Below are 17,074 nucleotides of genomic sequence, written 5' to 3' on the forward strand. Positions count from 1 at the left end.
TTGATCTTAAAGAAATCCTTATATTTTTTACTTACATCTCAACTCTAAGTTTGACAGAAAGCCTCGAACGTTATTTGAGGTGAGACGTTAGACACAAAAATATGCTGTCCTCTTAAATTTGGACACGATAGGTGCAACACTTCTCACTCCATGACGACGACAACAGGGGATCACTGCTCCATTAATTAGAGTTGAACATAAAGACTAGGGTTTGGGTTTTCTCCGTCGATTCGTGCTTGAAAACCCTTGTTGAATTTATCTGTTCTTTAAAGTTTTTACCAAAATCACACACGTATAACAAGGGGAAGAAAAAAAAAATCACAGATGGGTCTCAAAATTGGAGGGCAAATAGAGAAAGTTAATGGAAGAGAACTGAGTTACAAGGAATTTGTGGAAAGATATCTTGAAAATAACCAACCCGTTGTTCTAACAGGATTGATGGATGATTGGAAGGCTTGCAGAGATTGGGTTACTGAGAATGGACTCCCAAATCTTCATTTCTTCTCTACCCATTTCGGGAAATCCAGAGTTCAGGTATTAAATTATTCCCCCAATTTAAACGTAAAAATTATTTCAATTTTTTCAAGTGTTGGTTGACGTGAATTTGCAATTTTCGATAATGGGTTGTGTTTTTCTAGGGTTTTCTTTAAACCCTTTTCGACTAGTCGCTTATGTTGTCGTGGTAAGAGTGATTTCTAGTTGGAATGGTTACTATAAACGTCTCCCTCTTTCTGGGTAAAAATTATTTCAATTTTTTCAAGTGTTGGTTGACATGAATTTGCAATTCTCGATAATGGGTCGTGTTTTTCTAGGGTTTTTTTTAAACCCTCTTGGGCTTATCGCTTTTAGTGTGTAATGGTAAGAGTGATTTCGAGTTGGAATGATTAATGTTGGTTTGTGTAATTTGTGCCTCTAGTCAAAATTTGAAATTTTTAGCTTTTGCCCAGATAACAGAGTTGCATAAATCATGGATTTGAATTCTTTTGAGTGAGAAATACAATGCAGCTTATCACTGAATACCGACTGTACATGTGGTCCACGAGCTCACCGAAATCCGGAAAGTTCAACTGGTGTGACTCCTCTGAATTTGTGGTATTTGAAAATAATAAATAAATAAATAAATAATGAAGGAAATGTGAATTATTTTAAGAGTCAGAAAAATGTCTATCCATAAAGTGCTTAGGATTGTACGGATTGAGTTCTTTGTTTACTTATGTTTCTGACCTTTTTTCGCTATATATCGGGGTACCTACCACCCTCTAGAATCATTAAATTGAACATTGCCATGCTTTCTATGATAGTTTTTCCGCTTGTAGGTTGCCGAGTGTGGTAGAAGAGAGTTCACCGATCAGAAAAGAGTTGAAATGTCTGTCTCAGAGTTCATTGGCCAGTGGTCTGAGCATTCCACCGAGAAGTATCGTAATTCTTCAAGTTGTGAGGGCGGTGATCACTATCTGCTATATTTGAAGGATTGGCATTTTGTTAAGGTATGTGTAGAAATTTAGTTCTACTGTACCCATTTTCATATTATTTATGCCTACTTTAGTCCAGCTTTATATGATGCTCTATTGGTTCCATGCCATAGTAGAATTGCACCTAGTCAATCACTCGACTTTGAACATTTGACTAGAAAGCATGGTTGATCAAAATCTTGTTTTGGTTAGGGCATGTTCCCAGTGGAAGGCAGATCGAGAGATTCTTGATCTCCAGAATAATATTTTGCATTGCTTGACTTTCTTATGTTTTCGAGGATAGAAAGTTGTAGATTACCAGTAATGCTCTTATTCCATACTTTATGAGTACTAGTCGATCTCGTAAAAGAACTCCTGAAATGGAATTGACCATGCACAACCAAACTCTAGAGTCTTTTGATGTAATTGGACATTAAAAAAAAAAACCTGACTTCTTTGAAGAATCTTTTCAAATTAAATAGTATACAATTTACACTTATATAAATCATGATGAGACTCTTTACCAAAGCATGTTGGCCAGCATTTCATGGCCAATTTTTTCAAAATCTCAACTTCGATATTCTTTTTTTTACCTGAAGACCATGATTTCATCTCATGAAACCTAAAAAATTTATCCATAATAAACAAAGCGAGGAAAACATAAAGAATTAATAAATAGAACAAAGCTCTAATAAAATATATCAGTAGGAAATATTGGGAAGTAATAGACGGCTTTTCCAGGGCAAAACAATGCTAACATGTATTTGCATCTAGTTTACAGAGGTTAGAAGTTTTATTAAGTATTTTCTCTAGTTCTCTCATCTTCTTCAATGCATTCTCAGGAGTACCCAGAATATGTAGCATACACAACTCCATTGTTTTTTCGTGATGATTGGCTCAACCTATATCTCGACAGTTATTCTATACATAAGGATCCTGACACTTACCAAGAGAAAAATGAAATATATTGCTCAGACTATCGTTTTGTTTACATGGGAGCAAAAGGTCCGTGCCTAAACGTGATGAACTTTTTGTGATATCCATATTTAGTTTTGCTCCGTTTCAATGGGTCTTGAGTTCATAGGAAACTAAATATGCGAAATATTTATTGTCACATAGGTACATGGACTCCTCTTCATGCTGATGTTTTCAGGTCATATAGCTGGTCTGCAAATGTCTGTGGGAAGAAACAATGGCATTTTCTATCTCCTTCCCAATGTCACCTTGTGTTTGATAGGTATGGATGTATTTCTAGTGTTAGTTTAGTGGAATCTTTACTATTATAATGAGAGAAGGCCGAGTAGAAGTTGTTCGACACCAAAATTTAGATTCCAAAAATGCCCCCACCTTAACATTTAAACTTAATATAATCAAAGTCCTTTTGGTAAAAAATCAAGAAAATTACAATCCCACGTCCCTAAAATCATCTTGATTAGTTTTCAAAATTACAAAAGTATCCTTTTTTACTATGTAATCTTCAAAAAAAAATAAAAATAAATAATCAATATTTTTTTTACTTTGTTGATACATGTGCGTCTGCACATATGCCACCTTCTAGTCTATCTTAAAAGGACCTGATCTCCGGTGCAAGTTACAACCATATGCACACCAAAAATGTTCAAGTTTATGGTACATGGACAATTTATGTTTAGTAGTTCACTAACAATGAAAAAGTTGAGTGCCAATTTTAGGTAACTTCGGTAGGTCCATTGTCTATTTTCTCTGCTTTGTATGTGGGAAGATTTACCATCTATTCCCTCTTTTCTATATGGTTACAGCCTTTAAAGTTTTCTGTAGAAGTTTTCGATTAAAAATTTCACCCAAATAGCGGAATATTTTTTTGAGAAACTCTTTTAGATAGTTTCTACAAAACTGAAAAGAGTACTTTGAAAGAAAAATTTTATAGGAAAAGTTTTAGATGAAGAAAATTATTTTTCTAGAAATAAGTTTCTAAGAAATTATGTAGTCAATTGTAGTGTGGAATTGATATGTTTGATATTTATGCTTAATTAATACAGATATCTCAACAAAAGAAAATATATGTTGCTTGGCATGCCAGTCTTTGACCTAGCCCTCTGTAATCGTGTAGGAACATGAAAAGCTCTGTCTATGACATTTTCGAGTATGTTTCCGAAGCAAAGTTTCCGGGTTTTAATAAGGTAATTAATTCATACAAATATTACTTTTAGTAGTTTCTACTTTAAAATTATCTTCACTACATACTACTTACATACATATCACATGTGCAGGCTGTTTGGTTGGAATGTACACAAGAACAAAACGAAATTATCTTTGTACCTAGTGGATGGTATCATCAAGTTCATAATATGGTATGTTTCTCAACCTGACGTTAGTATATCCATTTCATGTTTTTATTCTATAAAAGATCTGGCATAGTCTAAAACTTGGATAGAAAAAAACTTGCCAACTCAACTTGTCTAACAATGGACAGACAAAAGATAAGACTAAGGGACAATTTCTCTCAATAGGGTTTGATTCAGTTAGTAACCATCTGATTACTTGATTTCTTTTGCAACACTTACTAAACTATCGTTGGGTTCCCAACCCAAACCCCTTGTGCCCAATGGGTTTGGTGTAGGTGGATCGAGATGTTTGACAGGTGGATCTTTTTTCAATTATTAAATTTTATAGTATCATAGTGATAAGAGAAACAAAGGTGATTTTAAAAGGCCGGCCTTAAACAACCCAAAAACCAAACCAATATGGAAAAAACTAAGACTCGCCCCATACCCAATATAAACTCATCCACTCTCCTTACTCGTTTATTTTTATATTAATTATGCTTATTCATTCAGTTCCTGTCTATTAAGCTTACTTATCCTGCTAAAGTCGCAACTCAATTTATGCTCTTGTCAGGAAGATACGATTTCCATAAACCATAATTGGTTCAATGCCTACAATCTTTCTTGGGTGGTAAGTAAAGTCAAGCAGTTTCAAATCAAAATAGAGGGATACTGCAGTAGAACTAAACTTTTTCTTATTTATTTTTGTTTTTTAGTGGAAATTACTCGTCAAAGATTACAATGAGGCAAAGGAGTATATAGAGGACATTAGAGACGTATGTGATGATTTTGAAGAACTCTGTCAGCGGAATCTTGCAGCCAACACAGGTAAAATATGTTAAACTAAAGAGGTACATGAAGACATTCGTGCCAACACAGCATTTGTGCTGTGTGTCAGGTACGGGTAGGCAACTTTAATTTAATCCTTCTTTTATCTATCACAGGCATGAATTTTTCGGATTTCTTCATCTTCCTCTCGCGCTTCTCCTTTGCCAATTTCATCATACTGTACTTTAATCGTAAAAATTATAAAAACCTCATCAAGGATTCATCCGCTAACATTAACCATCTTACATCTAACCTAACATCTATAAAGAAATTTGCATTGAACATGAAATCAGTAGATGAGTTGGGAGAAAATTCTAGCCCTATATTGGATTTCAGAGAAGTCTTGAAGGAGACGGAGTTCATGGACCTGTGCTTGGCTTTGGGTAGAACATATGGGATCATAGATGAGCCATGGGAACAATTTTCTGATACAATCAAACCTTCAAGAGTTGATTTGAGCGACTTGGATTTTGCTGAAGGTTCTTGTTCTAAGGTCTCTAAACCCAAAGACCTTATTAGATTTATAGACTATGTTGTTACAAACATTGGTACTGAATCCATTGTTGGGAACTTTGGTCTCTTATCTGAATTGGATTTACTAGAAACTTCAGCTATTTTGTAAAAAAGGTGATATTTTGGATACGAGGTTCTACTTTCTTGAAGGCTTTGAAGTCCTACCACGTCACTACAATAAGTTGGCATATTTGTTGAAGAAATATTCAAATTGAAAGTCCTAAAAGAGCGGTGGAAGACCCAAAAGAACATGAAGAGAGATGATTAAAGCATACATGTGTTCAGTTTCAATAGCAGAAGACTTTGCTTTGGATAGAGTGGAATGCTTGTTTAGCTGACTTCAAATCTTTGGGATAATGGCTTTATAGTAGTGGTGGTGATGGGTGGGTGTTTGGTCAGAAGAGGTGATGAAGCTAATATGAAGGTTTAAAATATTGTTTCAAGACAATATTCTTGTCAGGAAAAACCCCAAGAGTCTTGATCGATACATTCTGAAATTAATAAGTATGTCATGTTGGTTTTGGTCAAAATTGCAAGTGTTTTTATGGCGGAGGTGGAGACCAAGTGTCATCTCCAGGGCACGATTGGGAAATACAATCAATTTGGTGGCAATCAAGTCAACTCATGTCTAGGTACCCATGTGTCATGGTTCATCCTCACATGCCTTATACTCTTAGGCATCCTACATGATTGGACTATGTTTGTCCCATGGCACTATGGACATATACTTGGTATGGCCATCGTAGCTCAAGTGATCTATGCCGAGGGTGTCAATGGGTACCCAGTTACTCAACTCGATGTATCAGAAATTAATTCTTTGATTGTGTATCTACCATTGTGGACCTAATTATTTTTTGGTTTGATTTTGGGTAGCCATCTTAGGAGGTCATTAAGAATTGCATCTCATTTGGGTACCCATCGCTTGTAAGTTATTTGTATTTTCTATGCCTAACTGGATCAATCTCAACAAAGGCCAAAGATTTCATATCTTAATTTTATAAGGTTTTCTTTTTAGAAGTTTGATTTGCTTGAATAAGTCACGGTTGAAGTCAAATATTTAATGGAGTACATATTATTTTTATGTTTTTTACCAATAAAATATAATTGTCTATCTTATCAAAGTATTTAAGGGATCGTTTCTAGTTTCAAGGATTTTATATCTGGAATTGAAACTTATCAGAATTGAGAATGATAATTTATCTATGTTTAGGTTTTAGTTTCTCAAGCTCTTTGTAACGAGACACAAGTGTGAACTGCAACCCTTCATAAGTGTGGATACGTGCGTGATGGCCTTGACTTCTAAAACTATTGTTTAGAAATTTGAGTAAAAGTTTCATTTGATATGAAGCACTCCAACCGAAAAACTGAGGCTAGCCTTACTAAGTTAGATGTCAAATCTTACCAAGGGTCTTAACCTCACATTGTGGCATTTTAAAACACGATCCAATTCCATAAAGTTGTTTTAGAGGACAAAATTTTAGGAACTCTGAAAAAAAAAATTCAGAAAAAAAGTTAATTTTTACCGTTGAATTTTAATTTTAAATTTTAAATTTTGGTAGCCATACGTATTCAACAATTTGGTGAAGTCCAAAATATTTTTTTTTTCTTGAATCGAAGGTTTTTCATGAAATCTAGTAGACACGCTATCTTGGATGAAGTCCAAAACAATTTACTTATTTTCTTGAAATTGAGTGTTTTTCAAGAAATCTGGAAGGCTCTAGAATAGGATTGCCAATGAGGTACTGAGATGACCCTTTGAAATCTAATGAAGTTAGAAAAGTTGTTTTTCTTAAATAAAATATGACAGTTGGAATTTAAGTAAATTTCAAATTTTTTGTTGATTTGGTTCTAAGTCTAGCTCTCCCTCAATTTTATATGGATTTAATTCAATGGTTGGAGCATCACTTCTGATATTTTTACTCAAATTTCAAATTTAAGTACAAGATTAAGTAAGGAATGTAGATGCTCTGACTAAATAGATAAAGACTAAACAATTATATATGGATTTGAGTGCATTTTTTTATTTAGGTAAATTTTTAAATAATTATAAAAGTTTTCGATATTTTCAAAATACTGTTAAGTTTGACAAAATCATCACGTAATATTGACAATTTGATAATATTTTGTCAACATTACATGATAGTTGTCTCACCACACAACACTTTTGGTATTTTTGAAAACTTCAGTACTTATTTGAGAATTTACCCTTTATTTGTCACAAAATATGGGATTAAACTTACACAACATAGGATTAGATCTCGAGGTAAAAAAAACCATGTCTCAAATCAGATGAGAGCTTTTTGAAATTTTATTTGTCCCAAGACTTTGGAGTTGAGAGTTGAAGGTCCAAACTTTGTTAAAATAATAATTTAAGTAATGGTTTTATAAAAACCATTTGTTTACTTGAACATTTTGTCTTCAAAAGTTATTATTTTGGAAATCGTGGTTCGAGTTGACTATATATGTTGATTGAAAGAGAGACTTGGCATCCAAGTCATAATCTCTCACTTCTTTGAAACAAATTTTAAAAATGGTCAATAACTTGTAAATAATCTAAGAATCTAAGTTCTATGGTGTCCAAGTGTATTATTCTTTAAGAAGTATTAGTTGGCGTGGAGAGAGAGATAAGGTGGACTTCAAGAAAAGGACAGTTTGTTTTAGAGTTCAACAGCAAAATAAATGAGAGAGACAAAAATAAATTTATAAAAAAAAAAAAAAAAAAGCATAATTTGTCGAATATTTAATTAGTTGTTTGATTTCTATGTGAGAATGGAGAGAAAAATACTTAGGTGCATTAATGAGGATTGAGTTTTAAAATATTGTATATATTTGGGTCAAAGTGATAATAATTTAATTTCTTGGAGGGAAGATTCATTTTTGTTAGATATATTTCATTAAAACATGCATATTTGTCCCCACATGCATCCCCATATATAAAGGAGTTAATGCAAAATAAAATATGAGTTATATTGGGTTTTTCCTAATAAACAACATTTTCTTCCCCCACCCCAAAAATAAAACTTTGAAATTGGCTACCCGTTTCAAAATTTTGAAGGAATCCTCTTCATTGAATTACATGTGGCATTTCCAATGAGGTATTTCAAATTTTGATGAAGATGTAGGGGTGTGAAATAAATTCAAAACGTCACATGTCTTGTAACGAGGGGGGTACTTTCAAAGTTGGAATCTTCTTTCCCATGCTTAGAGAACAGCTTTGTAAAATTTATTTTATTGTTTATTTTAAGGCTTCAAGTTATGCTGACGTCATGCATTCCTTAAAAATTAAGTGAGGGCATTTTGATCATTTTGTAGTTTTTTTTTTTTTTTCCTCTCAAAAATATTAATCAAAATTTTCACATAATCTTGTATGACCAATCACACAAAGCCTAATTAAGGTAGTTTTGTAAATTGTGGATGTCATTAACACACATCGTTTTGTGTGCTTAGTTGAACAATTCTATGAAATCTCAGATTGACTTTTCGATGAATAATTTTTTTTTTCCTTAGTCAATCCTTATCTCCTCTTTTCTTCCTTTCTTTTCTCTTTTTATAGTAAAAAAGAGTCGCTCATTCATTTTTGTAAGGTGGTTGATGCATACTCCCTTTTTTTTTCATTTTTTTTTCTTTAATTTATTTATTTTTTTCAAAAAGACAAAGAAACACAAAAGAAAAATAGAAATCACAAGCCATAGTATATTCACTATTTCTTTTTCTCAAATTTACATATAAGTCCCAAAAGGTGGTGTAATAAATGGACCATCTGTTAGAAAATAGGAAAAATGGATTAGATGAAACTGAAAAAAAAAAAAAAAAAAATCTAAGAATAACCCAAACCCAATCAACAATCTTCAGAGTAAACCCAAATCATCAAAAAAAAAAAAAAATCTCCTATGTACCAACAATTCCTTTAGGGACAGTTAACGTTCCTTCCAGGACCTCCATAGTAAAAATAATTTCCCCAAACCCGATTAATTCCTCCTTGGATATCATAACAACTTGGATGATCTGCTGCAACTCGAAGATTCGACAAAGGAACTAAATTATTATCCCAATCAACAACTTGCAAATTTCGAAAATAAGATGCTTTTCCGAACCCTTCTCTTGCAAAGTGACCACTACCCATTTGAGTCGATGTATGGAACCCTGACGCTCGAGTATTAACAACCTCTCCCCCGAATTGTATCATACTTGCATGATTCCTTAATCGACTAAATAAGAACGAAGGCCAGTATCCAACAAGTAATCCAGGCCCAAATTCGAGCCACCAATTTCCATGATTTGGATCCTATAAAAACATAACAAATTTCAATTAATGGGCTATTTTATTTTTAAAAAAAATTACTCAAAATAATTTAGAGTCTCAATGCTCATAAAATGCACATTGGCTAGAATGTTGCAATTTATTTCTCAAAAATTTAATTTTTTTTTTTTTTTCATTTAAATTTAAAATATCAAGAAATATATATATAATCTTGCAAACTCAATAGATTAGATAAGGGTATTCTGGCCAATTTACATTATATGCGGCAGCGTTTAACATGAGCCCTAAGTGAACTACAATCACTGTTATTACTCAGAAGTAACAAAACCACGCGTGCATCTGTTCGTCAGCAGCGCACGTTAGCTGCTTGGGTAACATTCTTTTATTTATGTTTCCCAAAGACTTGTGGTGTTGGTCAAAAGATGCAAACCTTCCAGCTTTACTAAAAAAAAATTGGCAAAAACCACCCCAATAGTTTTTAATTTTGCAGAAACCCCTTACCCACTTTTGAATTCAACTCATATTTATATGAGTAGATAGATATACAATATTAGGTGTTTATTTTATTAGATTATCTATTAATTTATCATAATTTATTTGATTTTAATATAAATTATGTACCTTCCAAACCAATATATTAATGTCGAATTGCCCGCTATTGTACGATGAAGTTGGGGATATTGCCGCCCCAATCGCTATCTTGTTGTTAGTCTGAATAAAGCCGGAGCAGAGCAAATTGTAGCATCCCGTAGCTTGATAAGCATCCGTCTATAAATTTACAAAAATTCGTGTAAATTTTCATTAATCTTTTTGTATAAACCTTTAATGTAGGAAATAAGGGGAATTGAAAAAAAAAATTTGACTCTTGGTGTGCCAAAATAATCTTCAAAACACACATACACACACACAACTTTAACCTATACTTACTGTCCAATAAGTAAAGAACCTAGGATAGTTGTCCCCATATAGCTCTGGGCTGACCTGAAAAAAAAATAATTGAAATTAAAATATATAACCCATGGACCAATTCTTCAAAGAATTTTTTTTTTTTTTTTGAAAAAAATAAGAAGGTAATTAAATTGTAATAATTTGTTAAACAAGGAAAAAGTATTTTCTTTAATAATTGAATCCAACTATCTATTTGTTTGTATTGGAAGGAAGAAAACAACAAAGAACCTTATTATTGTACAAGATTAGTTAAAAGTAACAAATGGGCTATAAACCAAATAATTTTAACTAATTAAATAGTTTACAGACCTGCCAACCAGCTTCAATGGTGTTAAGATCATCATCAAATGAACCAGAAATCACCCATATCTGCGATAAGCTGAACTCGTACTGATTAACTACGCGAGGTGCCCAAACATTCAAGCTTGCTTTTGCTCCAAAATACTGATCCCCCATTACATACCCAACTGCATGCTGTAATCCAAAACTAAATAAATATATAAAAATTATAATTATAAATTATAAATAGTAAATATTTCTAATCTTCTTTTATTTTTAATTTTTTTTTTCTATAAATGTCTAGCTTTAAGATATGAAAGGCTTAGTTTAATTAGAAAAGGCAACAAAGCATGTAATTAAAGAGTGAAAACAATATATGAAAGTTTGGAATTGGCATAAATAGTAATGAACTTAATGTTACATAAATGAATTTAAGATGACCAATCTACCAAAACTTCTTGTTTTGGTTCTAAGGAAATGATGACATTCTGACTCTCTCTGTTCTTGTTTTGTAGTTTTTGTGTTTCATCATTTTTGCCTGAAAATTGCTAATTTGGGTTTTTATTTTTTTTTTTTTTACATGTATAAGAGTTTTTATCAATGTAATACACATTGAACTTTTCATATGTGCAATTTCAAAGCAGAACTAAACAAACATAAAAATAAAAATAAAAATAAAAATAAAAATAAAAATAAAAATAAAAATAAAAAAATCAGGACTGAATCAAAACTTATTTGTTCTTTGTTCATTTATACTAACCTCGTGATCATTGCTTGAAGAATCGCGTCTTATGGGTCTTTTAAATTTTCTTCCGAATCTCCGAAGAGAGTTAGCTCTTAGAATATCTTCTTCTTTCGTTCTTCTAATCGGAATTGTTCCCTCGGGACATGATTCACCAGAGATTGCCCATAATTGAAAGCCATCCGACACGATTTCCTTCTTGTCATCGCCATTCGGTCTCTCCGGTGGATCCTACAAAGAGAACAAATAATAAAATTGTTCAATGTTAAACTCTTAAAACTCATTTGTATAGCTCAAAAAAATAATCAATTTGATTCAAATTCAAATACCAATGGTCTCTGTCCTTGTAATTGAGGATGATCAAAGGCTGGTTGTTGATGAGATGGAACACAATCTATCAAATCACCATCAGGACTCTAATAACAGCAAACAAAAACCTTTATTAATTAAACCCAAAACAGAACCAAAACAAAAAACAAAAAATGGAATCAAATGTTAAAGAAAATACCTGAATTGTCTTGATAGAAGGCTTGTTGATCTTCCTTAGATGAGCTCTTATCCTCTTTAGCTTTTGCAACTCTTCCATGGGTTGGAAAGTTTGATTTGATTGAACTCGTTTGTCGGCTTCGGATGCAATCGATATCGAGACTACGGGTCTAAGAGAAGAAACAATAAGAAGAAGAAGAAGAAGAAAAATGGGAATGATTGGGGAGATATTGCAACAACTAGAAGCCATTTTGGAAGAATTTCTTTGTATTTGTATACATTTGTATTGTCTTCTTCTGTATATATTCCTAGTTTTTGTCCATGGAAACAACAAATCTCCCACAAAATCCATGTAGAGTCCAGACAGAATAAGAATTCAAATATAACCCAATTCACTCTTTCACCATTTCCAAAGCTTTAAAACTCACAAATAACAACCTCTCTCTCTCTCTCTCTCTCTCTCTCTCTCTCTCTCTCACACACACCACACACACACACACACACAGTTCTTCAAATACCTTGGTTTTGTTTCTGACACAACTTTCAGGCTTGGGTTAATTAAAAAAGACTCAAATGGGAGTTATTTTTTATTGTTTCTTTCCATGTGGGTTTGGGGAAATAAATAGTTGGCTGAGATCTAAAGAGACTCAGGTTTTTAAAAATAAAAATAAAAATTGGATTTTTAGTTTTCTGGTGGGAAAAAAGAGAGGGGAGTTGGGTTGTTTCCAGTCTCCAATACAAAGACTGATGACACTTTAGCTAATGTGCCAATTTTATACAGCCAAAGAGTTCAGATTGTCTGTTATTCTTTGCTTTGCTTTGGTACAGAAGGAAGGCAGACAGAAAGAAGAATTATACTTGATTCATTATGGGTTTCTCCAAAGTAGTTTGCTTTGAGACTTCTCTTTCTCACTTCCCTATATGTTCCCCATGCGTCAGCTACTATTATTATTTGGTTTAAATTAGTAAAGATAGATTACCCACTTTGATTACTCTATATTTATTTATTTTTAATAATTTCTCTATTAATGTGATGCAGATGCAACAGTGCTGAAGTAGTCAAGTCAAGGTTGACCATTTTGCGGGCCACTTTGCAATGATCATATTACACTTTTCGACAACTAAAAATCCCATGTTTTCCTCTCAATCCCAATCCAAATCCAAATTTCTTCTTGAATGATTAAATGCAGGGGGTATGGGACATTTATTAAAGGCGATCCCTCTCGTTGTCTCGGATATATTATCCCTGAAGATAAGGAGATGTTGCAAATCGAATCAAAATTGAATGTTTAAAGTGGCGACGCACTTCTGAAGTACTACGTGAGAAACACATATCAATCAAGTTAAAAGAAAATTTTTATAAGATAATAATAAGATTAGTTATGTTTAATGGAATTGAATGTTCGGTGGTCATGAAACATAATGTTAATAAATTAGACATAATAAATATGTATTAGTGAAAATATTAGAAAAGATAAAATTGGAATACATTTTTGAAACCCACGTGGCATGCAATGGAAATAGGGTGTTGGTTAGGAAAGTAACTTCCGGAACTACCTGATATATGCACATGTTTTAAATTTTGAATGAATGATGCTTTCATGCGAGTACATGGTCCTTGCAAACTCCTTACGTAGAGAGCCTGTCGGCCCACGCGCTTGCATTTGAACATGCATGTGGGCAAACACGCGCATGTGCGTAAGCATGATGAAGTCTTGTGTATTTCGAGTTCTAATTCTAAACTTTTCTTTAGGTGATTTAGACATACCCCCTCAAAGTTTTGGTGAATATTTGACATACCCCTCAATCTTTTTAAACCGATAACATACCCCTTGACTTCAGTCTTACAGAAATGACTTAAAACACCCTCATCTTCAATCTCCATTCAAAAGTTTTTATTTATTTTTTCTTTCAAAAACCATTCACCTTCCACCTTAACGATATAAATAAATGAATAATGATTTTCTGACACCCCCCTCTGACATATGCTCCCAGATATAACATGTGCTAGAATCATAGATTTTCTCGGGATACACAAATGCACATGTTATGCCACGGAGCATATGTAGGGGCGTTAGAAAATCATGACTCTAAATTAATATCCACATTTCAATTTTAAGATCCTATCTCTTATAACCTTCAAACCTCATGAATAAAAAATATGTATATTTTAGAAAAAATAGATTTTTGAGTAGAAAATTCATGGGTTCTCTTCAATAAGTTGAATATAATAGGTTGAAGGTAATTTATAATGGGGATTGAATAGCTTGAAGATGAGAAAAATTATGAGTTTGTAGTTTGAGGTTGAATACAAAAAGCATTCAGGCCATTTTTTTTTCTTTAATCTGCAAAATTAAAAAGATGGCCAATAGATGATGCCTCCTTAGCTCATAATCCTCTTGTGGTATGGTATTTAACATACCTCATTTCAAATTTATATGATCAAAACCATTATTTTATAAATAAAAGTAACCTTACTATTAAACAAGTTAAATCAAAATTAAAAATGAAAATTACAATTAAATTTGAATCAAAAAACCTAATCAACTAATAAGTTAGCTACGTATTGTGATGGTATGGTAAAATCATTGGGATTAATTTCAATTAAATCAACTTCAAATATCTTTAGTTGGGTCCTCTAATTTGTTCTAATCCCTACTCTTTTTTGTAGGGAAGGTATTCCTAGATTTATTGCATGCTGTCATGGTCATAATATGTACACTTGGGAATGTTGGCACGTGTCGGCCTCTGAATTTCATGTACCATCCATTCTATATAGAGGTCATTGGTTTGTCAATCTTATTAATGTCACAGTAACATACGTACTTGAGAGGGACGATCATAATCATTCTACATATAGGGTTTTGTTTGTTTGGAAGAAGCACCCACCGTCAATTTATTCTCAAAATCCGTTTCAAACCTGTGATCCCAAATCGACACCTCCACGGCTCGAACATCAGCAAATCAATCGATCAATGTTTAGCTATGACCAGAAGTCAATCGATACACACAAACCCTAGAATAGTGCGATTCTTTCTTGCTCACACATTTTATATTATAAAAAGATGAGTATTATTTATACAAATCCACGTTTATTAACATTTTTAATTTACAAACATACCCTTAGATAGTTTCACTCGAATCTCGATGAAAAGCATCTATGGTTATGTGTGCACCACTACATCATAATGTACAGTCAATGCACATTTTAATGTTACTTTAGATATACTATACTCTTTGTGGAAACACCGAGGTTGGAGGCCAACTCCCTAATTCTCTTTCTAGGGTTATGGGATTATGATGTCTTCGACATCAATCCCTTCAATCTTTTTTTTTATATTTATCTTAATTTTAAGATAGCTGTTATTGCCACACCAACTTTTACTAATGAAACACCAATTCTTATGTAAATCATAGTTGGTATGACGTCAGTAAAAATCGATGTGGCAATATTAATCCCCCTTTTTAATCCTTCTCACAAAACCTAGCCCATGCACCAAATAAAAGGAAAGTATCACCCCCATAGGGAGTCACTTCATCTCAATCTAAAAAGCAAAGAGATTACGACATCTCAATAGCTGGACCTTTGCAAAGTAAAGTTTGGTTGGAGAAAATATTCTAACCCCATAAAACAAGGAAAATGTAATAATAATAATAATTATAATAATAATATAAAGTATTTAGAAAGGCTGCCATGCCATGCTTGCTTTCGAAGGGTGCAACTTATGAGGATTTTTTTTTTTTTTTTTTCTAACAAAGGGGTTTATATTTAGTAGATCAGATGATTAGTTTGAATAATTCCCAGATTTTCCACATAACTTATTGGCAATCAGTTTATAATTCACAATGACTAAAATGTCTATTATTTTACTTCATTCGAATTGGTTTTGTTAATTACTGAGGAATTGGAGAAAATAGTTGGTCGATAAATTCTCATAAGATCGTACTTTGGAGATTGGATGGTTGGTTGATCTTAACTTTAATGAGATGAGATTCTTACTCTTTTACTTTTAAAGGGTGGTTCTTTAGAGAAACCTCTAAACAAATATCCTCTAAACAAATATTTGACGAATGCAGTTATACTTATGGAAGAATTAATCTTCTTGGATGTGAAAATGGAAATCATTATCAAATTTTTTTCAAAGCTGATCCATGTTACAGCTGAAGAGGACCACTAAGGCCTTGAATGGAAGCTTAAATTCAAAAAAATCAAATTTGTATTACTGTGAAAATTCTAAAATACTGAAATTCCTTTTTAAGATTTTTTTTTTTTTTTAAGAAGATTTCATAGAAAGTGTAAGATCACAAATATATTTCTTATTTTAATTTTGTTGATAATTTTAAGAAGGAAAAAGGGAAGACCAATGTCATGAACCTTACTCTTCCTCTATGGACTGACTTCAGGAATGTTTGGCTCATCTAATTGTGGACTTACCAACAAAAAGTTACTGATGGGTGATCTTGATTTGAATTTGATCATTTCTCGTTAGTGTAACAGAAACCTAATTTTTTACCTATGAGTTTGTTCCATTACGATGTAGTTTGCTCCTCATGTCATGACTTCGAATCTCTACATATTCCTTCATAAAAAAAGATGACTATTTAACTGTGTATACGTGTCAGATTGGATAGTACGTACGACCTCTCAAAGTAAAAAATAATAATTAATAAATAAATAAAATAATGATACATTCTCTCATGCTCAAATCAAACAGCCTCAAGTTTTGTCAATTTAATTCTTTTTGTAGATTATGTGGGCTCCACCGTTTGATTTGTTTATTTTGATTCTATGGGGCAAAGCCATACTGAGCCTTATAAAGCACGTTAATGTGACATGTTGAGAGGGGAGAGAGAGGGATTCCTCATTGGTAATGATTAAGTGCCCAAATAAGGTGAGTCAAGCGTAACCTTTTAGGTGCTTTTCTCTAACTCTGAAAAAGTTAAAGGCCTCAAGCAATGAAGGATTTATGGCATTGGATTTGATGGATATTTAAATCAACAAGAAAATTAGAAAATATTCCAAACTTATGGAAACTAAAAGAGATTTAAGTTAAAGTTCAAATGGTTTTCAATGTAAATTAAACTTGTTTTGGTATAAGAGTATATAATCCCACTTAGAGAATATTAAAAATAAGCTATCTTTGTATCAAAGATGCTTTTACATTGCTGGTCCTCCAAGAATACATTTAAAAGCCTTTACCTTGGAAAATTAACTATAACAATCTACTTTTGGCACCTATATGGTGTTAAAAAATGAAGTACG

The 17,074-nt window shown here is 32.6% G+C and overlaps 2 protein-coding genes across 2 annotated transcripts; one reads left to right on the forward strand and one right to left on the reverse strand.

The window, feature by feature from the left end:
* Window positions 1–66: 66 nt before the first annotated feature.
* LOC147401027 (2-oxoglutarate (2OG) and Fe(II)-dependent oxygenase superfamily protein) lies at window positions 67–6,108 on the forward strand. The gene is made up of 9 exons (XM_086442126.1): window positions 67–534; window positions 1,317–1,487; window positions 2,294–2,456; window positions 2,571–2,688; window positions 3,541–3,610; window positions 3,701–3,781; window positions 4,329–4,385; window positions 4,471–4,582; window positions 4,699–6,108. The coding sequence occupies exons 1-9, from the start codon at window positions 325–327 to the stop codon at window positions 5,202–5,204; spliced, it is 1,488 nt and encodes a 495-aa protein (XP_086298252.1). The 5' UTR covers window positions 67–324; the 3' UTR covers window positions 5,205–6,108.
* Window positions 6,109–8,776: 2,668 nt separating this feature from the next.
* On the reverse strand, window positions 8,777–12,560 carry LOC147401028 (protein neprosin-like). The gene is made up of 7 exons (XM_086441548.1): window positions 11,834–12,560; window positions 11,655–11,741; window positions 11,344–11,556; window positions 10,614–10,778; window positions 10,284–10,337; window positions 9,978–10,124; window positions 8,777–9,380 (listed from the first exon to the last, which is right to left on the reverse strand). The coding sequence occupies exons 1-7, from the start codon at window positions 12,161–12,163 to the stop codon at window positions 9,003–9,005; spliced, it is 1,374 nt and encodes a 457-aa protein (XP_086297674.1). The 5' UTR covers window positions 12,164–12,560; the 3' UTR covers window positions 8,777–9,002.
* Between the last annotated feature and the right edge of the window lie 4,514 nt (window positions 12,561–17,074).

The sequence above is a fragment of the Akebia trifoliata genome, chromosome 5, assembly GCF_017979445.1.
Source record: "Akebia trifoliata isolate Shusen 1 chromosome 5, ASM1797944v1, whole genome shotgun sequence".
Taxonomy (NCBI): Eukaryota; Viridiplantae; Streptophyta; class Magnoliopsida; order Ranunculales; family Lardizabalaceae; genus Akebia; species Akebia trifoliata.

What these genes read in the sequence shown, in the direction of transcription:
- LOC147401027 (XM_086442126.1), top strand. Translation starts at nt 325, where the DNA reads ATGGGTCTCAAAATTGGAGGGCAAATAGAGAAAGTTAATGGAAGAGAA. An exon ending in TCGGGAAATCCAGAGTTCAG is followed by an intron (nt 535 to 1,316) that starts GTATTAAATTAT and finishes TTCCGCTTGTAG; the next exon opens with GTTGCCGAGTGTGGTAGAAG. An exon ending in TGTTTACATGGGAGCAAAAG is followed by an intron (nt 2,457 to 2,570) that starts GTCCGTGCCTAA and finishes ATTGTCACATAG; the next exon opens with GTACATGGACTCCTCTTCAT.
- LOC147401028 (XM_086441548.1), bottom strand. Translation starts at nt 12,163, where the DNA reads ATGGATTTTGTGGGAGATTTGTTGTTTCCATGGACAAAAACTAGGAAT. An exon ending in CTTCTATCAAGACAATTCAG is followed by an intron (nt 11,742 to 11,833) that starts GTATTTTCTTTA and finishes TGCTGTTATTAG; the next exon opens with AGTCCTGATGGTGATTTGAT. An exon ending in CCATTGAAGCTGGTTGGCAG is followed by an intron (nt 10,338 to 10,613) that starts GTCTGTAAACTA and finishes TTTTTTTTTCAG; the next exon opens with GTCAGCCCAGAGCTATATGG.